This window comes from Chiloscyllium plagiosum, unplaced genomic scaffold (assembly GCF_037043375.1).
Source record: "Chiloscyllium plagiosum isolate Xiang-an unplaced genomic scaffold, Cpla_swu_hap1 HiC_scaffold_3, whole genome shotgun sequence".
Taxonomy (NCBI): Eukaryota; Metazoa; Chordata; class Chondrichthyes; order Orectolobiformes; family Hemiscylliidae; genus Chiloscyllium; species Chiloscyllium plagiosum.
The window spans coordinates 154,024,982-154,049,904 of NW_028270141.1; the positions used below are offsets into that span (position 1 = coordinate 154,024,982).

Consider the following 24,923-nt stretch of genomic DNA (forward strand, 5'->3'; position numbering starts at 1 on the left):
ACAAGTAAGTAATTTCTAATCACAGGAGTAAAGGACTTGTCATATGAGGAGCAGTTGAGGTATCTGGGTTTGTACTTGATGTGGTTTAGAAGAATGAGAGATATCTTATTGTAAATTTATAGAGAGGTCTGGATAGAGTGACATGGAGAAGATGCTTCCAATTGTAGGAGAGACTACAACTAGAGGGCAGGGCCTCAAAGAAAAGGGTCAAGCTTTTAGAACTGAGATGAAGAGGAATTTCTTCAGCTAGAGGGTGGTGAATCTGTCAAACTCATTGCCACAGAAGACTGTGGAGGCCAAGTTATAAGAAGGGGGTGCTAGAGGACACCACTTCGACTAGGACAACACATCTATCCTAGGACAAGCCAAACAAAGACACGTACGAGAATTCCTGGAAGCATGGCATTCCAACAGGAACTCTATCAACAAACACATCGAGTTATGCCCCATCTACCACCCGCTGAGAAAAGGTAAAGGAAGTGACTTCACTACAGGAAATACATTACCACAGGAAATGACATCACCAACCCAAAGAAACCCAAACATATAAATATAAAGCAGGAATTTTCAGCATTACTTTGCCTGAGACCCACTGAAGATGTTACCTAGTAGGGTAATAAAACATCTGGAAATGAACCTTCCAGCTCAGTAAGCAAACCTGCATCCAAAACCTCAACCTGAGCTACAAATCTTCTCAAAACTCGCTAAGACATATGAGCGCAATATGCTAAAACTGGCCCGAAAATGGAAACGAATGTTATCCGACAGAGTGCCACCTGCGAACAGCTGTACTTCTTGCATGAATGCCTAAGGAAACAGGTACTACCTAAAAGTCTTCAATACAAACCTCTCCTTAACACCCCACTAGCCATAAGAATAGCAGAGCAAAATGGCCACAGAATACTTAGAGAAATTATTAATGATGCCCACAACAGAGTCCACAAATACAACCAGGAAACTTTACACCAAAAATCTTTACTCAGTCATGCAACAGACCATGAATGGACAGACACAGTACAACAAACCATAGATATTAGACAGCAACAAACACAGAAAATGAAAAAAACTAGACTTGCAGAAAAAAAACTAGACAAATTTACACAAAGTAACAACAATGACAACACAGAAGCATGGATAAAAAAACTTATCTGACCGACCCTTAACAGACACTGAAAAAGCCGTCTTAGTAAGGGGATTAAATTACAACTGCCAAGATGCGGACAAGAAAGCTTTCTTAGCAGCATTAGAAACAACATTAAAAGACAATCAACTCACAGAAGAAACCCAACAAACCATTAGACAGGTAGTCGCACCAACAATAAGCAGAAAAAAGGAAGAAAACACACTCAATACACAAGAAAGGAAGGCACTAGAAAGACTAAAAAAAACATTGTTATCCTACCTGCAGACAAAGGACGCTTAACAGTCATTCTAAATTGAAGAGACTACATTGAAAAAGCGAACGCACTACTTACTGATACCAACAGGTGGCAACAGACCTGCCCCACATCTAGAGAACCGAATCACAGCCCTACACAAAAAACTTCAGAAATCTGGAGAAATAAATAAGACCGACATCCAAACAATGAATCCAGATGGATCCAACACACCACGCTTCTATGGATTACCCAAAATTCACAAACCAGGAGCCCCCCTCAAACCCATAGTCTCACTACCTGGAACACCAACTTACAGATTGGCCAAGGAGCTACACCAAAGACTAAAACACTTAATAGAAGATTCACGCCACTCCATCCACTCCACCCAAGAATTCCTGATGACCAAAGATACTAAGATAGAAGAGGATGAAATAATGGTCTCCTTTGATGTTAACGCCCTGTTTACGTCAATCAACATTAACCTAGCCAAGGAAACATTGGCTACACTATTAGAAGACCTGAAGACACATACACCAAACACCACGAACTTCATCAACAAGGACAGTATCACCAAGCTAGTGGACCTATGCCTTACCACACACTTCACCTCCAACCACAAAACCTACAGACAAACCAACGGAACACCCATGCGATCTCCGATATCAGGGTTTGTAGCAGAGGCAGTAATACAGAGACTTGAACAAACAGCTCTGCCAACCACCCAACCCAAACTTTGGGTCCGCTACATGGATGAAATCTTTGTTATCACTCAACGAAACAAATTAGAGGAAACATCCAAGATCATCAATAATACCCTTACTGGCATAAATTCACTAAACAACAACAAACTGCCATTCCTAGATGTCACAGTAGAGCAAACAGCCAATGGGTAACTTCAAACCAGCATCTATAGGAAAGCAACACATACGGACCAAATATTGAACTACAGAAGCAATCACCCCAACACCCACAAACAAAGCTGTATCAGAACATTGTTTCAATGAGCCAACACACACTGCAGCACAGAGGAACTACACAGAGCAGAGGAAAATCACCTATACCGTGTACTAAAAAAATGGGTACCTAATGAACATAGTCCACCGATTTCTCAGTAACATGCCCAAACAAGCAGACATAACACGTCTAGAAACCCTAGCCACTCTCCCCTATATCAAAGACATCTCGGATATGACTGCCAGACTACTCAGACCCCTTGGCATCATGGTAGCCTACAAACCCACCAACACATTAAAACAGGAGCTAATAAACTTGAAAGACCCTATACAGATAATGAGCAAAACTAATATAATTTACAAAATACCATGTGAGGACTGAAACAAACACTACATTGGACAAATAGGCAGAAAACTAGCCACCAGGATACATGAACACCAACTAGCCACAAAAATACATGACCCTCTCTCACTAGTATCCTTACATACGGATGAGGAAGGACACCACTTCGACTGGGACAACACATCTATCCTAGGACAAGCCAAACAAAGACACGCACGAGAATTCCTAGAAGCATAGCATTCCAACAGAAACTCTATCAACAAACACATTGAATTATACCGCATTTACCACTCCCTGAGAAAAGGAAAAGGAAGTGACTTCACCACAGGAAATAATATCACCACAGAAAATGACATCACCAACCCAAAGAAACCCAAATATATAAATAGAAAGCAGGAATTTTCAGCCTTGCTTCTCCTGAGGCCCACTGAAGATGTTACCTAGTAGGGTAACAAAACATCTGGAAATGAACCTTCCAGCTCAGCGAGCAAACCTACATCCAAAACCTCAATCTGAGTTACAAATCCTCTCAAAACTCTCAGGTACCTGTTTCATTCAAAATGCTGGATACTGTATAACGATGCCTCCCCAAAAACGGCTGGTGACTCTGTTAAGAAAACCTAAGCACACCATGGATTGTCCGCAGCACACGCTTCCTCCAGAACCACTTAGAACAGACAAGAGGCCTCCATGAGTTGCACATTCAAAGTTTAAATCAATCTGGGAGATTGGGGACTTTGAATTATCCTCCAGACAGAGTGCCACTAATCCAAGCCATGTTGTTCTCCACATAACTGAAGCAGACAAAGAGAGGATGTGATGGACACAGCTGAATGAGCAAGAGGTGCAGCAGTAACAGTCTTCTGAGAAGGAAGAATGAGGACAACGTTTCAGCAGTACAGTATGTGATGCAATAAGCCAGACAGGATTTAATTAATCGCCGCTTACAATAGATCTGAGTTAAGTGAAGACATAATTCATTGACTCGAAATTTGTTGCTGCTCCAAAGGCATGCAGTCCTTGTTTATGCCCAAAAGCAAATGCATCTTTTTTATTTGTTTCTTTGTCAAATTTTATTAAACAACAGGAAAATTAAGGTAAATAACAGTTTGAAGGCTTCAAAAATGTATGTTGCTTCCACATTCATACAGTCAAGGAGGTTTACAGCATGGAAACCGGCCCTTTGGCCCAACGCATCAATGCCACCCAGTTTTCATAATTAATCTAGTTGCTTTTGTCTGCTTTTGATCCATTTCTCTCCATGCCTATTTCATCCATGTACCTATCCAAATGTTTCTTAAATGACAAAACTGCACTCACCTCTACCACAATGTCTGGCAGCCCATTCCAAGTACTTACCACCCTGTAAAATGAAAAAATTGCCCCTCTGGACCATTTTGTATTTCTTCCTCTGACCTTAAACCTGTGTCCTCTAGTTTTAGACTCTCCTACCATTGGGAAAAGCCATTGGCTCTCTACCTTATGATTTTATAGACCTCTATAAGGTAATCCCTCAGTTTCCTATGCTCCAAGAAAGAAACAGCCCAGCCTATCCAGCCTCTCCTGAGAAATCAGATGTTTCAGTCCAGGTAGCATCCTCGTAGATTTTCTTTCTCGTTTAATAATATCATTCCTATAGTAGGGCGACCAGAACTGCATGCAGTACTCCAAATGTGGCCTTACCAATGTTTTGTACAGCTGTAACAAGACATTCCAATTCCTATACTCAATGCTCCAACCAGTAAAAGCAAGCATGCTGAATGCCTTCTTCACCACTCTGACAACCTGTCACTACACTTTCAAGCATCCATGAACCTGTACCCCTGGATTCTCAAACACTCCCCAAGGTCTAATAATTGAATGTGTAAATTCTGCCCTGGTTTGACCCACCACTTGCATTTATCTACATTAAACCCATCTGCCATGCCTCAGCCCACTGCCCCAGTTGATCAAGATCTCGCTGTATTCCCAGATAACCTTTTTCAATGTCCACTACATTACCAATCTTGATGTCATCCGCAAACATATCAACCAGACCTCCTAAATTCTCATCAAAATCAGTTATACACATGAAGAATAACAGTGGACCCAGCACAGATCCCTATTGCACACTGCTGATCATAGGTCTCCAGTTTGAAAAACAACCCTCCACCACACTCTCGGTCTTCTACCTTCAAGCCAATTTTGTCTCAATTGTTTAGCTCTGCCTGGTTCCTGTGAGGCTTAACCTTACTCAACAACCCACCAAGCGATATTTTGACAAAGGCCTTGCTAAAGTCCATATAACAACATCTACCACATTGCCCTCACCTATCTTCTTAGTCACCCCTTCAAACACTCAAATTTGTGAGATATGATTTGCTATGCATAGATAAGTCCTGGCCTCTCCAAATATATGGGGTGGCATGGTGGCTCCGTGGTTAGCACTGCTGCCTCATAGCACCAGGGATCCAGGTTCGATTCCAGCCTCAGGTGACTATCTCTGTCAGCATGCTTTCTCTGCAGGTGCTTTGGTTTCCTCCCACAGTCCAAAGATGTGCAGGTTAGGTGAATTGGCCACGCTAAATTGCCCAGTGTTCAGGCATGAGTCGATTAGGTGTGTTAGTCAGGGGGAATGGTGGGTTACTCTTCGTAGGATTGGTGTGGTCTTGTTGGGCCAATTGGCCTGTTTCTATACTGTAGGGATTCTACAATCTATAGATTCTGTCTCTCAGAATCACCTCTCACAACTTACCCACCACAGACATTCGTCTTTAGTTCCCAGGCATTTCCCTGCAGCCTTTCTTAAATAATGTCATAACATTAGCCACCATTCAATCATCAGGCACTTCACCCATGGTTGTTGATGATATAAATATTTCCGTTCAGTAACTCTCAATTTCCTCCCGAACCTCCCACCAAGTCTGGGATACACTCCTATCAGGTACTGGGAATTTATCTACCTTAATGCTTTGTAAGACTTACAGCCCTTTTAATGTGGGCTCTCTTCAAGACATCACTATTTACTTCCCAAGTCTCCTAGCATCCATGCCTTTCTCGAATAAAAATACTGACAAGAAATATTCATTTCGATCTCATCTACCTCTTGTGACTCCACACAGACAACCTTGTTATCTTTAAGAGGTCCTATTCTCTCCCTAGTTCATTTTTCACCCCTCACGTTCTTGTAGAATCCAATTGGATTCTCCTTTACTTTTGCCAAATCCATCTCCTGTCCCATTTTAGCCCTCCTGACTTCTCTCTTAAGTGTAGTCCAACATTCTCTACACTCCTCAAGGAATCCACTTGATCCCAGCTGCCCATACATATCAAATGCCTCCTTCTTTGACTTGACCAGGGCCTCAATAATTCGAGTCAACAGGATTCCCACACTACTATCATCCTTAACCTTCACTCTAACAGGAATGTCTAGTCCCTGAACCCTCATTAACTCACCTGTGAAAGCATCTCACTCACCAGACATCCCTTTGCCTGCAAACAGCCATCAACTCCTGAAAGTTCATGTCTGAAACCATCAAATTGGCCTTGCCTCAATTTAAAACTTTATCTCATGGACCAGACTATCCTGTTCCATAGCTATTTTAAAACAAATAGAATTATGGCCACCGCTCCCAAGTGTTCTGCCACTAACACCTCCATCACTTGCCCTGTCTTATTTCACAAGAGGAAGTCAGGTTTTGCCCCTTCACTAGCAGGGCCATCTACATATTGCATGAGAAATTCTTCTTGAACACATTTAACAAATTTCTTTCCATCCAACCACTTAACACTATGGCAGTCCCAGTCAATGTTTGGAAAGTTAAAAACCCCTACCATTATAACCATATTATTCTTGCAGCTATCTGCGATCTCCTTACATATTTGCTCCTGAACCTCCCACTGACTATTGGGGACGTATAGTACAATGCTTGCAAAGTGATCTCTCCCTTTTTATTTCTCAGTTCTACCCATATAGACTCAGTGGACGAACCCTCAAGAATGTCCTTTGTCAGCACTGCTGTGATGTTCTCCCTAATCAAAAACATAACTCCCCCTCCTCTCTTGCCTCCTCTTCAATTCTTACAATAGCATCTGTACCCCAAAACACTGAGCTGCCAGTCTTGTCCTTCCTTTGGCCATGTTTCTGTAATAGGCATAATATCCTACTCCCATTTATCCATCAATGCCCTGAGTTCATTTGCCATACCTGTCAGACCTCTTGCATTGAAATAAATGAGTTTAAGTCAGACCTCCCTTACTTCCTACTTTTGCCTGTCCTGTCTAGTGCTAGGATTACCAATACTGCCTTTACTATTTAGCTTGCTCTCATTTACTTCTGTACTGTCCTCAATTTTCTCTTTCGTATCGCTACTGCTCTGGATACCATCCCCCTGCCAGGAAAGTGACTTGTTCCAACTGACATATGGAAGAGTTGCACTTCTTCAGACAGGCTAAAAATCCATTACACCTGTTGAATCCTTTACAGACATCATGGCAGATCAATATGTTGGATTAGGCTCTATTTCAAAATTGTAATGCTGTAGAATTGCAATGCTGTCTTGTTGCACTTGAGCAACAAGTGCAAATGTCTGCTGAAAGGTTCTGTGCAGCAATTCCACCTGTCAATGCTATGCAGAAAAACAAATTTGCTAAAAAAAACAGGATATTTTGGACGGAAATAATGATTGCATCATTTGTGCAGAAAAGACAGATGGTATTTATATGCTATGTGAATTCTTGATCAGAACTGAAGACCATAATGATGAGCAAAATTCCAAAAAAGAACAAAAGAGAAGAAGCTGGTAAAGCAAATGCAAAATAACGTTCCTTGCAAAATGCTTGAGGAAAGAACAGGAAATGCATAAAAGGCACAATGAATTGTTCTGTACAATAAAAATGTCAAAAGTAAAATCACCATAGTCCTACGAGACAATAGGCTGTTCTGCCACTACAGAGATTGTATCAGCCTCTGGCAACTCATTCCATACACACACCACTGTCTGCGTGAAAAAGTTGCCTCTTAGGTCCCTTTTATATCTTTCACCTCTCACCCTAAACCTATGCCCTCCAGTTCATTATCTTCTGTTAATATCACTTATGTTATTTAACTATCTCCTTTACAGATCATTCTACGATTAAATTAGATGGACATTATGACATATACAGAATAAGAAATTTGCAAGGGGACATTCAGATTAAGTGAATGAAAAGTTTATGGTTGATAGTTCACCAGATTGATCCTGGATTTTAGATTCCCTACAATGTGGAAACAGGCCCTTCAGCCCAACCAGTCCACACCGACCCTCCGAAGACTAACCCCCCCAGACCCATTTTCTTCCTACTAATGCACCTAACACTATGGACAATTTACCATGGCCAATTCACCTAACCTGCACATCTTTGGACTGTGGGAAGAAACTGGACCACCCAGAGGAAACCCACGCAGACACCAGGAGAGTGTGCAAACTCCACACAGACAGTCTCCCAAGGCTGAAATTGAACCTGGGATCCTGGTGCTGTGAGGCAGCAGTGCTAACCACTGAGCCACCGTGCCGCCCTAATCTTATGAGGAGAGGTGGAGTAGGTTGGTTTGTACTGATTGGAGTTTAGAGCAATACGAGGAGGGCCTTATTGAAATATATAAGATTCTTAGAAGAACTGACAGGCTAGGTGTGGAGAGATTGCTTCCCCTTGCGAGATAAGTCCAGAGGGCATACTCTCACAGTAATAGGTCAGTCATATAAAATGAGGAATGCTTTCTCTTAAGAATTTTTAGAATTCTTTATGACAGAGGGCTGTAGAGGCTAAGGCATTAAGGACATTCAAGGCTGAGATTGACAAACTTTTAAATCACAGCTGGTCAGGCAGCATCCAAGGAGCAAGAGAATTGACATTTTGAGCATCATTCCAGATGAAGGGCTTATGCTCGAAATGTCAATTCTCCTGCTCCTCGGATGCTGCCTGATTGTGCTGGAAAAGCACAGCCAACACACTTTGACTCTGCTCTCCAGCATCTGTAATCCTTTCTTCCAGACGTTTAAACCAGTAAACCAAGGATTGTGGGAGTACAGAAGGAAATTGGAATTCAGGATTATCAGACCAACCATTTCACTGAATGGCAGAGCAGACTACATAAACTGCATGGCTTACTACTGCTCTTACATTTTATGTTCTAAAACTGTATAGCACGAAGGACGGGTAACTTCTATAATTTGAGACCTGGTTTTACAGGTAAAATGACAGTTGACCAGACAAATGATCATTTAAAGTGCAAATATATTTAAGTATGTGGTATTATATTAACAATAATGCATCGTTCATGCCACAAATGTGCCCTCAGAAACTTACCTTCCCTCAACTTGCACTACATCCATGAACAGTTGCAAGATCCCCAGGTGTGCTACAGTAAAACCTGAAACAAACACAGAAAATGGTGGAAAAATTCAGCAGGTCTGATAGCATCTGTGGAGAGAAGCAGAATTAACATTTTGAATCTGATTCTTCTTCAGAACCCTCAGTTCATATCAAACGTGAAACATTAACTCTATTTCTCTCTCCACAGATGCTGCTAGACATGCTGAGTTTCTTCAGTGTTTTCTGTTATTGCTTCAGATTTCCAGCACTCACAATATGTTACTTTTACGCTAGTGGGGCCTGTTGACCTTGAAGATTTCGCTAGACAACTCCAGTGGTGTTTCAGGGTAGAGGACTCTGAATGCTAAGAGTCTTCTGCCCAGATGTGGGCTTGCCTTCATTGGTTTCAACTTCCAAAGGGTTCCGTGTTGCAGGCAAATTGCAGGTGGAGGTGACAGGAATCTCTGGAGTATCCTGAGAAATGACTTCTGGGGGATCCTCTGTGCTTAAATTCCTTGTCTAGGTGCTTGCTAATTTCACATTGTCTCCTTGACAACAAGGGTCACACAGAGTGAGATCAAGATCAATCGGCCCCCTCTTGCCATTAATGCTGAGCACCAGTGGCTAAATCGATGCAGTGCAGATCTGCATATCCTTTCGGTAACAACTGAGTATTCTGCTCGACCTGCTTTTTAAGGCAGCCACCAATTTGCTGAGCAAGACTATCGGATATATGCATGCCAAAGCCAAAACAGTACGAAAATGTTGCCAAATTCCTCAAAGCTTTGATCCAATTTACTGAGCGACTTTAACAAACCTGCATGTTTCTCCTTTGTCTATGTTTTTCACAAAGTTAATAGTGGCTGACACCATGGTGGGGTCAATGCCAGGTCAACTTTACTCTCCATGGCAGGTGCAGGAAGAATTGTCAATCACAAATCAGCTTCTGGAATCACATCAGTTAATGTTCAATGCAGAAGTGACATACACCCTCAGTGCTGTCCATCCTCTCACAAGACGGACAGATGCTATCAATGGTACAGATGGTCACCTCAACTTCCTGCTAATATCTTTACTGTACCGAAAATTGTATTCAATAAAATATAAAAATTTGTTTGCCATTTTGTTGTACAGACCCCATTTACTCACTACTATCCTTCAGGGTCTATCCCATCACTGACTCAAGGTACACACTAAAAGTTGCCCCAGCATGCCTGAAAATGGACTATAATTGTTTGTTAGGAAAAAGTGAGGATTGCAGATGCTGGCGATTCATGTCAAAAAGTGTGGTGTTGGAAAAGCACAGCCGGTCAGGCAGCATCCAAGGAGCAGGAGGGTCGACATTCAGAGTACAAGCTCTTCATCAGAAATTCCTGACTAAGAGATTATGCTCGAAACATTGACTCTCCTGCTCCTCGGATGCTGCCTGACCAGCTATGTTTTTCCAGCGCCACAATAACTGCTTGTTAGCAAATTTAAAAATGTGGAGTAAGTAGAAGTTGCAGGCAAATGTAAACAAATCAAGTATTCTCTATAATCTTTGATGTAAGCTATTAAACGAATTACACACGCACATCAATCACATTCTAATTTTAACTTAATTTTTTAAGTTTTACCGATTCCTGGTGGGTCAGATTCTTGGTATATGTATACAAGTGATTTTCTGCCTCCTTTCGAAAAGAAATCATCATAAGGTTGAAGCTGTCAACACAAGTAGATATTATTAATTTATTGCTCAAGTAGCAATTATATTTCAAAAAGCAGATTTACTAAGTAAAAAGGCAAATACTTCACATTGTAAAGCTGATACAACAGCAAAGTGTTGAAAAACACCACAATAACACAATATGGAGAGTGAAACAGAATTAATATTTTGAGTTTAAGCTAATCTCAAGACAACCATATAACCACTGTTAATTATTCAACACTGTTGATTGGTTCAATAATATCTTTAGGGAAGAAAATCCACCATCCTTACTTGATCTGGCCTGTAAGTGACTTCAGACCCACAACTGCACACTGGGCAATTAGGGATAGACAACACATGCTGGCCTAAGTAGCAATGTCCACATCTCATGAATGAATAAAATGTCTAATATGACTTTTTTTTGGAACATATTGACTACATGCATTTTATTAAATTTATCATGAACATAAGAAAAGGGGCAGTAACCAGCTCAGTCTGTGAATTTTCAGATATTACACCTTTCCCAGTCAATTTTCTAATATACAGAGGAACCTCGATTCAATGCCTTTCCTCTGGAGCTCAGAGTTTTCTATTAAGTCTGTTCCCCATTCAGGAGACTAGGCAGCAGCTCATGGCGCGTGACCCCTGTGCACCCCCCCTCCCCCCCACCTGCCCCTCAATGCCATCCAACCCCACCCACCTCCCACACCCCCCCCCCCGTTTGCCCCCACCCCCCTGTCCAACACCGCACCCCGAACCCATCCAACACCACCCTTCACTCGCCCCAAACCCGTCCAACACCGTGCCCCGTCCCCATCACTTTGTTGATTTATCCTATTCATGCCCCTCATGATTTTATAAAACCCTATAAGGTCATCCCTCAGACATCCAGGGAAAATAGCCCTAGCCTCTTCCGAAAGCTCAAATGCTCCAACCCTGGCAACATCCTTGTAAATCTTTTCTGAATCCTTTCACGTTTCACAACATCTTTCTGATAGGAAGGAGACCAGAACTGAACACAATATTCCAAAAATGACTTAACCAATGTCCTGTACAGCTGCAACATGACCTCCCAACTCCTATACTCAATACTCTGACCAATAAAGGCAAGCATACTAAACGCCTTCTTCACTATCCTATCTACCTGCGACTCCACTTTCAAGGAACAATGGACCTGCACTCCAAGGTCTCTTTGTTCAGCAACACTCCCTAGGTCCTTACCATTAAGTGTAAATGTTCTGCTCTGATTTGCTTTTCCAAAATGCAGCACCTCACATTTATCTAAACTAAACTCTATCTGCCACTCCTCAGCCCACTGGCCCAACTGCTCAAGAACCTGATGTACTCTGAGGTAACCTTCTTCGCTGTCCACTATACCTCCAATTTTGGTGTCACCTGCAAACTTACTAACTACACCTCTTATGCTCACATCCAAATCATTTATGTAAATGATGAAAAGTAGTGGATCCAAGACTGATCCTTGTGGCACACCACTGGTCACAGGTATCCAGTCTGAAAGCAACCGTCCACCACTATCCTCTGTCTTCTACCTTCAAGCCCAGTTCTGTATCCATATGACGAGTTCTCCTTGCATTCCAGTCTCCTTGCTAACCAGTCACCCATGGGAACCTTGTTGAACACCTTACTGAAGTCCATATAGATCGCATCCACCACTCTGCCCTCATCAATCCTCATAGTTACTTCTTCAAAAAACTCAATAAGGTTTGTGAGACTTTTTCCTTAAGGTCATTATTCTGAATAGTTGTACAAAATAACTGGAGCTATTTTCAATGCTGATATTGAAATAACTGCTTATTTGTTTCAGGTTTTGGAATCACACTGGTTTTATAATAAGTTGCTGTGACAACTGTACCATGACGCCTAGGTTGTGAGAAATATTTATTGCACATATGAGCATGGATCTTAAACAAATGCCACTGATGAGACTGAACAATGAGGGAGGCTCATCAAATTCAGCAGACACCCTACTGCTGCCAGCTATGCATCTGTTTGTGCCCAATTTTAATAGTGAAGGGATGCCATTAGTACTGCTGGGTCAATTGGGACCCTGACATTGGAGTGTCCACTTAAGAGCCTCATCCTGTCAACACAGATTTAATTAGTGGCAAAAGACGCACACAACAAGCAGTCAGCAGGCGTTTCTGGTCCGGGGCAGGAAGGGTGCTTTCTCCACTGATCCTTTGTGCAATTCACCAGGTACCCCTAAGGATTAAGCCCCACACCTCTAGACTGGCCTTTCCCAATGTCTCTCAAACCACAGGATCAGACCCACCCTATCCCCTCAGCATGAGGATGTCACCTTGGAACAAGCAAGACTAACTCCAACACTAACCTAATTTCCAATCACATGCCAAAGGCTTCAAGTCCAAGGAATAAAGCTCTGAGGCAGAATCCTGTTCCCATGGGTGAGAAATACCACCTTCAATTTATAATGAATGCAGGACATGGTGTGTCCCTCAAAGGGAATTAAACACTTTGTATAATTAATAGAATCACAATTGTTCTGGTGCAAAAGGTAGTCACTGAGTTCATCTTTGCACCAGCTCTCCAAGTGTTATTAGTTTCATATTCCAGCCTTTTTTCATAACCTTGCACATTACTTCTATTCAAATAATCATCTAATGCACTCTCTCCTACCTTCATTGAACCTGCCTCCACTACATTTCCTGTAAATGCATTCTAGATTCTAAATACTTGAAATAAGAAAAGTTTTTTTTCCCTCTTGATTGCATTTGCTTTCTTTGCATTGTTTGAAATTTGTGCCCTTTCATTTTTGATTTTGTAAAAGTAGGAGGTTAAGCCAGAGGGTAGTTAACCTGTGGAACTCTGTTGCAGAAAGCTATGGAGGTCAAGTCATTCAGTGGATTTGACAGAGATAGATGGGTTCTTGATTGGTAAAGGGATTAAGGGTTACAGGGAGAAGGCAGGAAGATGTGGTTGAGAAACATATCAGCCATGATCGAATGGTGGACCAGATTCAATCGGCTAAATGGCCTAATTCTGCTCTTATTTCTTTTTTAATTCATTTGTGGGACATGGGCGTAGCTGGCTGGCCAGCATTGATAGTCCATCCCTATTTGCCCTTGAGAAGGTGGTGGTGAGCTGCATTCTTGAATCACTGCAGTCTACTTGTTGTGGTTGATCCACAATGCCAGTAGGGAGGGGATTCCAGAATTTTGACCCAATGACTTTGAAGGAACAGCAGTATATTTCCATGCCAGAGTGGTGAGTGGCTTGGAGGGGAACTTGGAGGTGGTGTTCCCAAGTACCTGCTGCCCTTGTCCTTCTCGATGGAAGTGGCTGTGGGTTTGCAAGGTCCTGCCTCAGGATCTCTGGTGAATGTCTCAGTGCATCTTATAGATAGTACAAACTGCTGCTACTGACCACTGGTGGTGGAGGGATTGAATGTTTCTAGATGTGGCACCAGTCAAGTAGCCATGCTTTGTCCTGGATGGCGTCAACCTTCCTGAGTGTTCTTGGGAGCTGCACCCATCCTTGCATGAGAGGTGTAACCCATCACATTCCTGAGTTGTGCATTGTAGATGATGGATAGACTTTGGGGGTCTCAGAAGGTGATATTTCTTAATAGCCTCTTTAATTTGTCATTATTCTTCTCACAGTTTACGATGCTTCCAAGCTTAGTGTCAACAACAAACTTTAAAATCGCTCCCTATACGCCAGGGTTTTAATCATTTGTATCAGCAAGAGTAAGGTTCCAATATTAACAACTACGGCATTCCACAACAAACCTTGTTCTAATCTGAAAAATATCCATTAATGGTTTCTTACCATTCAGCAAATTTTGTATCCTCGAGCTGCATCTCAGGTTTTTCCGACTAAGTGTTACTTTCGTTGGGTTATACTACATTTTCCCCGTTGTGAGACCGAGCAAAATCTTTCATCGTATCTTAAAAAACTTGCCTCATTAACTATCTACCCTGTCAATATGGCTACTCTCTAACACTATCATACTGGTTGCTACTCCTGGAACAATTTCTTGTTAACTAGATATCCATGATGGCACGGTAGGTCAGTGGTTAGCACTGCTGTCTCAAGTCCAGCCTCGAGCAACTGTCCGTGTGGAGTTTGCACATTCTCCCCATGTCTGCGCGGGTTTCCTCTGGGTACTCTAGTTTCCTCCCACAATTCAAAGAAGTGCAGGTTAGGTGAATTGGTCATGCTAAATTGTGCATAATGTTTAGGGATATGTAGGTTAGGTGCATTAGTCAGGGGAAATGTAGAGAAAGAGGAGTGGGGGAATGAGTCTGGGTGGGATACTCTTTGAAGGGATGGTGTGGACTTGTTGGGTCAAATGGCCGGTTTTCACACTGTAGGGATTCTATGATGCCGAGCACTCAGATTATGAAGTTCCCATGCTCACTGGCAGATAATCATTCTGAAGCTGTTGAATGAGGGAAAAATAGCATCGCAATTCTCTGATAGCAGCCTGGAGTTTCTGATGAAATATTCATTTCTGACGAAGGGCTTATGCCCGACACATCGATTCTCCTGCTCCTCAGATGCTGCCTGATCTGCTGTGCTTTTCCAGCACCACTCTCTCAACTCTGATCTCCAGCATCTGCAGTCCTCACTCTCTCGGGGAGTTTCTGGTGGGCATGATAGTCCAGATGAAGGCTGTCCTCTTACCAGAAAATATACAGAGGAGCCACGCCATCAAACCATAAGATAGCGAAGCAAATCAGGCCTTTCAGCCCATCGATATGGCTGGTATGTTCTTAACCCGATTCTGCTGCAATGTCCCCATTACCCTTTATCCCCTTACTAATCACGATCCTATCTATCTCAGTCTTAAGTACACTCATTGAATTGGCCTCAACAGTTTTCTGTGGCAATGCAATGTCTAGGTTCCAGAGGAATGCTCTGCAGTACTGCAAAAAAAAAGTTAACAATCTTTTATACTCGGCCAGGGTGGAAGTGACACACTTCTACTCTATTCTACTTCGCATTCAATATGGAAGATATAGACTGTAGGGAAATAGATGGTGACATCTTGAAAAATGTCCAGATTACAGAGGAAGAAGTGCTGGATGTCTTGAAACGGTTAAAGGTGGATAAATCCCCAGGACCTTATCAGGTGTACCCGAGAACTCTGTGGGAGGCTAGAGAAGTGATTGTTGGGCCTCTTGCTGAGATATTTGTATCATCGATAGTCACAGTGAGGTGCCGGAAGACTGGAGGTTGGCAAACGTGGTGCCAGTGTTTAAGAAGGGTGGTAAAGACAAGCCAGGGAACTATAGACCGGTGAGCCTGACCTCGGTGGTGGGCAAGTTGTTGGAGGGAAACCTGAGGGACAGGATGTACATGTATTTGGAAAGGCAAGGACTGATTCGAGATAGTCAACATGGCTTTGTGCGTGGGAAATCATATCTCACAAACTTGATTGAGTTTTTTGAAGAAGTAATAAAGAAGATTGATCAGGGCAGAGCAGTAGATGTGATCTATATGGACTTCAGTAAGGCATTCAACAAGGTTCCCCATGGGAGACTGATTAGCAAGGTTAGATCTCATGGAATATAGGCAGAACGAGCCATTTGGATACAGAACTGGCTCAAAGGTAGAAGACAGAGGGTGGTGGTGGAGTGTTGTTTTTCAGACTGCAGGCCTGTGACCAGTGGAGTGCCACAAGGATCGGTGCTGGGTTCTGAACTTTTTGTCATTTACATAAATGATTTGGATGCGAGCATAAGAGGTACAGTTAGTAAGTTTGCAGATGATACCAAAATTGGAGGTGTCATGGACAGCAAAGAGGGTTACCTCAGATTACAACAGGATCTGGACCAGATGGGCCAATAGGCTGAGAAGTGGCAGATGGAGTTTAATTCAGATAAATGCGAAATGCTGCATTTTGGGAAAGCAAATCTTAGCAGGACTTATACACTTAATGGTAATGTCCTAGGGAGTGTTGCTGAATAAAGAGACTTTGGAGTGCAGGTTCATAGCTCCTTGAAAGTGGAGTCGCAGGTAGATAAGATCATGAAGAAGGCGTTTGGTATGCTTTCCTTTATTGGTCAGAGTATTGAGTACAGGAGTTGGGAGGTCATGTTGTGGCTGTACAGGATATTGGTTAGGCCACTGTTGGAATATTGCATGCAGTTCTGGTCTCCTTCCTATCAGAAAGATGTTGTGAAACTTGAAAGGGTTCAGAAACAACTTACAAGGATGTTGCCAGGGTTGGAGGATTTGGGCTACAGGGAGAGGCTGAACAGTCTGGGGCTGTTTTCCCTGGAGTGTCGGAGGCTGAGGAGTGACCTTATAAAGGTTTACAAAATTATGTGGGGCATGGATAGGATAAATAGACAAAGTCTTTTCCCTGGGATCGGGGAATCCAGAACTAGGTTTAGGCTGAGAGGGGAAAGATATAAAAGAGACCTAAGGGGCAACTTTTTCACGCAGAGGGTGGTACGTGTATGGAATGAGCTGCCAGAAGATGTGGTGGAGGCTGGTAGAATTGCAACATTTAAGAGGCATTTGGATGGGTATATGAATAGGGAGGGTTTAGAGGATATGGGCCTGGTGCTGGCAGGTGGGACTAGATTGGGTTGGGATATCTGGTCAGCATGGACGAGTTGGACTGAAGGGTCTGTTTTCATGCTGTACATCTCTATGACTCTATCTCTGCTACTGTGACTACCTCCGACCAAAACGCCTGTTCGACCACTCACAATTACATACATCTTCCCTCACTCCTCCCACTTCACCCCCAGTGGTCATAACACCAAACAACCTCTGAGCTGCTTACTGAGTCATCTGGAACACTTTCTGGCCACCTGCACAAGCACAAACAGCTTGTGCCACCCACTTCCAGCTCATTCAATCTGTTTATTTTGCTCATTCAATCTGTTTATTTTGGTCATTCAAGGAATATACGGCCAATATGGCAGAAAGAGCTAGGATGCATAGAGAGGTACCCGTTATTTGGTTTCTGGAGAAAAACCTGTTCCTTGCCGAAAGGCGTGACTAATTTTATCAAAACTTTAAATCCACATTGCAACCTACCCCGATAACCCTTTATCCTCTTGTTTGACAAGAATCTATGTAAAAATATATTGAAAATAGTAAAATACTCTTAAAATATTAAAAATATTCAAGGGCCCTGCCTTTACCACATTTCCAGTAGAGTTCCCAAAGGCTCAAACACCTTCTGAAAGAAAAATAATTTCCAAATTATTGCTTTAAATGGGAGACCAATAAAGTATAAAGTTTGAGAGGCCTTGATGTTTCTTTTAAAGTTGGAATAGAAGCAGTCTGAATGGGTGGGGCCAAGCTCCCATAGAACCAAAATTTTTAGTTTTAGTTTTTAGCAGTTGCTAGGGTCTTGAAACTGGGATTAGAAAGCACAGTACATCTCCCCTGCTACTCTCTCTCTTTCTTTCTGAGTTTACTCTGGAAGATTTTCCTCCTGGACTGGAAAATTGCATGTGAGATAACCTATTTTACTGAATTTGCCTTTGCAAAGGGTGTGCTTATGAGGTATTACTCTATTGCAACAGTTACTGTTTAGTAGATAAATAATCTATTATTCTGTTAAGTTTTCCATTGGGTTTACTTATTCCAATTTCTTCTTCCTTTTGTTGTATTTTAATTATACTGTATGAATGAAGTGTATTTTGCTTCAAGACTGTTAGTTTGACCAATTGAATGACATCCAGATCACAACACCTGGCACTTGCCTTCAAAATAAGAAAATATCAGGATCTAGGCTATCTTCGTAATATATTTTGAGGGGGTTTGGTCTGGTCCATAATATTGGTAGCAACAAAGTCAACTTAAAATGGACCGTTTCTCTTGTCGGGAGCTTTCTCCCATACTCAAATGACTTATTTCAGAAACAGCCTATTTAACCAGAACTTTTTGAGTTAACAGAAAAAGCTTATTAACTACTACATGAAAAAAGAAATACCAATGCAACATATATGCATGCAGAAGGGATCTATTAAACAGGATAAAAAATGAAAGACTGTGAATTCTGTAAATCATAAACAAAAACAAGAATTGCTGAAAAAGCCCAGCAGGTCTGACAGCATTTGTGAAGAGAAATCAGAATTAACGTTTTGGGTCCAGTGACTCTTCCTTAGAGCTGAATGGAGGCTAGGAAAATGTTTTTTTATGCAGAAAGGACGGGATAAGGAGGAAACGATAGGTAGAGATAGAGCACGAAGAGAAACCTCTTCAGTCAGACAGCGATGAATCGATGGAATTTATTGCCACAGAAGGCTGTGGAGGCCAGGTCATTGCGTATATTTAAGATGGAGATAGAAAGGTTCTTGATTGTAGAGGGTATCACGAGAAAGAGGGAGGATGTGATTTTAGAAACCATCAGCCAGGGTTGAATGACAGAGCAGATTCATTTGGCTGAATGGCCCAATTTCTGCTCCTGTGTCTTATGGTCTTAAGAACAGTTGGACAGACAAAGGAATGGTTAACAATCTGGCTAGGAGGGTGAATAGCTGTTAATGGAGAATGTTCACGGCTAACAATGGATTGCACGTAATAGAGACTATGTGAATACAAGACCTGGTGTATGAGGCTAGGGGCGAGGACATAGGAGGAGAGTTCAAGCCCCAAAGTTATTGAACACAACGTTAAGTCCAGAAGGCTGCAGGGTCTCCAAGCAGAAAATGAGGTGTTGTTCTTCCAGCTCACACTGAGCTTCACTGCTGCCCTTCTGAGACAGAAATATTGGCCAGGGAACAAAGTGGTGTATTGAAGTGGTACGCTCAAGGTCATTTTTGTGCGCAGAACATAGGTGTTCTACAAAGTTGTTAACTAGTCTATGCTTCATTTCCCCAATGTAGAGGAAATAATATTGTGAGCAGCTATAGACTAGATTGTGTGAAATGCGGGTTAAGTGTTCTTCACCTGAAAGGTATGTTTGGTCCCTTAAGATACTGAGGAGGGAGGATGTAAATGTGCAGGAATTACACTTTTAACACCCTACCTACGTGGCTACTGTCAGAGAGCTATGGGCTTGAAACCCAAGATAGCTCTGTACATTTTCCTTAACATTTGATCTTCCAAAGTGCATCACCTCTCACTTACCCAGATTAAACTACATCTGCCATTTCTCTGCCCATACTTGCAACTGATCTACATCCCACTGTATCCTTTGACAATGTTCTACACCATCCACAACTTCACTAATCTTTGTATTACCTGCAAAATGTACTAACCCACCAATCTACATTTTCAGCCAAGTCATTTCTATCTATCACAAACATCAGGGGTCCAATTACGGATTCCTGCAGAACACCACTAGTCACAGAGCTCCAACTAGAAAAACACCCTTCCACCATTACCCTCCGCCTTCCATTGGCAACTCAATTCTGAATCCACATGGCTAAGTCACAGTGGATCCCACGTATCTTAATCTTCTGGATGAGCCTACCATGAGAGACCTAGTCAATAAATTTACGTAGACAACATCCACTGTCATCATGAAACACATTTGTCACCTCCTCAAAAAATTCAATCAAGTTAGTAAGACATGACCTGCCCTGCACAAATCCATGCTGACTGTCCCTAACTAGGCCACACTTTTCCAAATGCGCCAATCCTATCCCAAAGAATTCTCTCCAATAGTTTCCTCACCACTGATGAGAGACTCACCGGTCTATGATTTCCCAAATTATCCTTATTTTACTTCTTGAACACAGGAACAACATTAGCTACACACCAGTCCTCCAAGACTCTCCAGTGGCTAGTGAGGATACAAAGGTGTTGGTCAAGGCCCCAGCAATCTCATCTCTTGCCTCTCTCAATAATCTAGTGTAGATACGAGTAGGCCCTGTGGAATTATCCATCTTAATGTTCTTCAAGTGACCCAATACTACTTCTTTCTTGATCTCAAAATACCCTGGCATATAAGCATGGTTCACACTTACCTTACTATCTTACGTATCCTTCTGAGTGAATACTGAGTGAAAACTCACCTAGAATCTTGCCCACATATTTTGCCTCCAAACACAAATTCTCTCCTTCATCCTTGAGTGGTCCTACCTTCACCCTAGTTATCCTCTTGTTTTTTAATATATGCACAGAATATCTTGGGATTCTTTTTAATCCAACTTGTCAAGGTCATTTCATGGCCCCTTCTTGCTCTCCTAATTCGCTGCTTGAGTATTTTCTTGCTTTCATTATATTCCTCACATGCCCTGTTCAATGTTAGCTTCCTAAACATTACATATGTTTTGTTTTCCCTTTTGACTAAATTCATAACCACCGTCATTATCCAAGGATCCCTTAACTGGCCATTCTTGTCTTTTCTCCTTACTGGAACTTGCCAGTCCTATACTCTCTGATCTTTAAACAATTCTCCCACGTCAAATGTGGACTAGCCCAGGTTCATGCTGCTGAAAGATACTGTTCCTAAAACGCATTGTAATCATCCTCCAGGATACCCTGGCCAATCTAAGTTAATCTATGTGCAAATTCAAATCACACAATTTATGTTGCACCTTTCTCACAAACCCACTAATTTTGTAGATACATTCTGAAATATGGTTTCTGCTAAGGGGCCTAGATAATACTCCAACAAGTGTCTTTTTATCTCCACTATTTCTCATCTCTATCCAAACTGATCCTGATATTAATGTCATTGCTTTCTATTGTACCTATTCCATCCTTAAATGAACAGAATAACTCCATCATATTTAGCTTCTTGTCCTTCCGAAATGTCACATACCCAAATAATAATTTGGGCCAACACCGTGGCTCAGTGGTTAGCACTGCTGCCTCACCATGCCAGGACCCGGTTCAATTCCAGCTTCGGGCAACTGAGTTTGCACATTCTCCCCAAGCCTGCGTGGACTGCCTCCAGGTACTCCGGTTTCCTCCCATACTCCAAAGATGTGCAGGTTAGGTGGATTGGCCATGTGTCTTCTCCGGTCGGGGCATAGAGTATAAAAATTGACCAGTCATGTTACACTTGAAATATTGTGTAAATTTTTGGTTTCCACATTACCAGAAAGATGTGAAGAGGCTACAGAAACTGTTCACCAGGACCTTTCCAAAAAGAGATTTGATAAATTTGGTTTGTTTCTACTTCAACGGCAAAGGATGAGGGGTGATCTGATAGTCACTTATTGTAGATGTAGTTGCCTGGAACATATCAGAGACCAGAATCACAAACATCCTGCAATTGTAGCACATCACCTGACCCCATCTTTATCGTGTATAAATCAAGTTATTGATTTCACTTAATTCCTTTGTAATTATTAACTCTAGTTGAAACTTTATTGCTGGAACAGCACAGCAGGTCAGGCAGCATCCAGGGAACAGGAGATTCTCCTGTTCCCTGGATGCTGCCTGACCTGCTGTGCTGTTCCAGCAATAAAGTTTCAACTTTGATCTCCAGCATCTGCAGACCTCACTTTCTCCTCAATTATTAACTCTACCATAGCCACTAGGTTTACTGAAGCTAGAATTTTTTCTAACACAAATAATGTACAATAATTGCTAATAAAAAATTATTTTTTAAAATAAAAGGTGAACAAAATACTCACATATTATTCCATTACATGTTTCTCTATGATGCCACACTTCTGATACATTTCTCCTAAATCAACCATTTCACAGAGAAAGCTCCATCTCTAACTGGCTCTTTATGAAGTCTCCATTGCTCTCTAAACAAAAACATCTCTGCTGCTATCAGCTCTTTAATTCTTCAAAAAGAGTGGATTATCAAACAGTGTCATAAACTGATGAAAGGTCAATGATTACAACACTTATCTTGAACATGAGTTGGAAATCAGACAAAATGTGAATCATAAGTGCTGTACTTGGTCAACATAGTTCCCAGAAAACCAGCTTGCTGTTCTAACAATGGAACTTAACAGCCTGGCCCAACAGAGATGCATAGCAGAGACATGGATCGATAGCTAGCTGGGTCAACAGCCAGTTTGCCCAGATTAAAGACTACAATTATTTTAGCCTCTTTCTCCAAGTTGACAGAATATTATCAGTTGTACAAAGATTAGAAAACAAAGAGGCCCACCAGATCCTCAATTATTCAATAATTTAGAAAGAAATCATCATTCTTGCTGCTTTTCTTGCTTTAGTGGTGCTATCAATTTTCTGTTGTACAGAAAATAAAACAGGAATATGGGAGAGTAAGGGCTGCCCATATTTGAAAGACACAAAATAATCGAGAAGGGATCAACAGAATTGAATGCCTGCATGTTGGTACCTTTGAACAGGGCTACTCCAAGGTGAACAAGAGGCCCTGCACAGACAGCCATCAGAGACAGTTCAATAAGTGGACATTTAAGGATTAACAGTTTAAAGATTTGTGTCAAAACATTTCAAGGAGATAAAACTTCTACAATGAGACTGTGGCACATAAAAAATCTGAGGATTAAATAAATCCATTAAACTACAACAAGTGATTGATTCCAGCCTCATTAATGAAAGAATGTTGTCCCATTAGGTGAAAAGAACCAGCCAGAATAAAGATAATAAATCTCAGTCATGAGACAAACACAGACAGACAGACAGGCAGAGTCAGCCTAACTCATAATGCAGTTATGAAAACAATAGCTAAAGTAATTTTGTAACAATCTTTGAAGTTATTCATAATGTTAAGAAATCAGTTTGGGTTAGTGATTCTTCAAATATTCAGATAGAAGCAATAGATTACATTGAATTCTATTATATTTTGGTTATATACAGATATACATATATAAGAAAAATATAATAGAAGCAATAGGAGAAAATAGTCCAACAAAGATGTGAAAGTTAACTAGTCCAGGGAAACATTTTCCTTATCTCTAAAATGATGCCAGGCATGTCCTGTATGAAAACAAAGTGCTCGCAATTCATTAGCTAAAGAATGCTAACAGTAGAAGTAGCTGTAGAAGTATTAGTATACAGAAGAACTAACTTTATAATAGGAATCAATATTATGAATCTTATACCAATTAGTTGGATCCAACTGTCTTTTGTTTTCTTAAAATTGGGCAAGCGGGGGATATATGAGGAGTAACAGAATTTGATAGATATCACTTTGAATATAATGTATGACAGCATTCAAGCAGTTCTCAGAGGTAAGCACACCTGGAACAGGTCCAAAGGAGTATGGCCAGTAATTTTAGAATGCAAATTGATAAGATGCATCAGAAGATCCCAAGCCTGGAAATTACAATGTCTGTTAAACACCATGAAATCATGGGAACCTGGGACTGTCCACAAGAGTGCCCATCTTTGGTTAGGTGTTTCATAGGATTGGATGTATAGAATAAGGGGTAAGACACAGTGACCATGCTGTATGTGATTACTGTAACACAAAAAGTTTTAAAATGCTGTATTTCACTGTTAAGCTCAAAGCTTGTCATTGATTGCTTTTCCAAAGATTAAGAGAACTGTGTTCCCATGTCCAGGCCAGATTCAGGGGAATCTTTGTCCCTTTCCCTGCATGGACCAGTCATTGCTTGAATGAAGACTGTCACTTGCCTGAATCCTGCCTGCCTCCTCAGTCTTTATCCTCAGTCAGGGGTTACGCTCTTACTGGGTGAGATGATGAAACGGCTGAGGAATACTTCCATCCAAATTCCAAGGCAAGCTCCATTAGTTCCCATGATCTTAAAATTGAGGATCAGCCTCAAGTAACAATGTGCACTAATATTTTGGAAGAATTATGCTGAGCAGTTGAAGCCACTTCAGATTTTCTGAGTAAAATCCAAACCTTCTACAGAGTGAATGAAATCGAGCTAGTCTGAAGTTTCCTGTCATGCTTGTTGGCTAGGCATATCCAGAGATTTCAAGAGTTCAATGGCATCATCTGAATCCCCAATGGTTGAGTCCTAAAGGTCATAGTTGTTAGACTGCTTCTGGAGTAAATGGCAACAGAAACAACTAACAATAACAGTAATGCAATTGACCTCATCCTCATCAATATCTCTGCAACAAACAGTTCAGTCCAGGACAGAACTGATAACAGTGACTATTGCAAGAATTCTTGTAAAGATCTTGTCCGGTCTTCACATAAAGGATGTCCTCCATCAGGTTATGTGATACTATCCATATACTAAATGGAATAGACTTCAAAAAAAAAATCAAAGAACTCAAAACTGGACATCCATGAAGCCCAGTGGAAATCAAACATAATCTCCCAATTCATGGTCTGGCATATCCACTAGTCTATCATGATCATCAAGCCAAAGGTTCAATCCAACTTCAATGAAGAGTGTAAC

At 41.5% G+C, this 24,923-nt stretch overlaps 2 protein-coding genes across 2 annotated transcripts in view; one reads left to right on the top strand and one right to left on the bottom strand.

The window, feature by feature from the left end:
* LOC122540179 (dynein axonemal heavy chain 8-like) overlaps positions 1-24,923 on the bottom strand; it is a 1,258,818-nt gene that overhangs the window by 1,205,951 nt on the left and 27,944 nt on the right. Inside the window, exon 3 of the mRNA XM_087976819.1 lies at positions 10,625-10,709. Coding sequence (XP_087832945.1) covers positions 10,625-10,709 — 85 coding nt within the window. The remainder of the gene's footprint in view (positions 1-10,624; positions 10,710-24,923) is intronic.
* LOC148151788 (uncharacterized) lies at positions 725-7,798 on the top strand. Its single transcript, XM_087975809.1, has 3 exons — positions 725-788; positions 1,488-2,140; positions 7,778-7,798. Exons 1-3 carry the CDS (start codon positions 725-727, stop codon positions 7,796-7,798), a joined length of 738 nt encoding a protein of 245 aa, XP_087831935.1.

Bases quoted from the DNA above. Each gene is read 5' to 3' on its own strand.
- LOC148151788 (XM_087975809.1), top strand. From the start codon at position 725: ATGCTAAAACTGGCCCGAAAATGGAAACGAATGTTATCCGACAGAGTG. The intron at 789-1,487 runs GTACTTCTTGCA...TGATACCAACAG, and splicing joins AGTGCCACCTGCGAACAGCT to GTGGCAACAGACCTGCCCCA. The intron at 2,141-7,777 runs GTTATCACTCAA...TCTCCTTTACAG, and splicing joins GCTACATGGATGAAATCTTT to ATCATTCTACGATTAAATTA.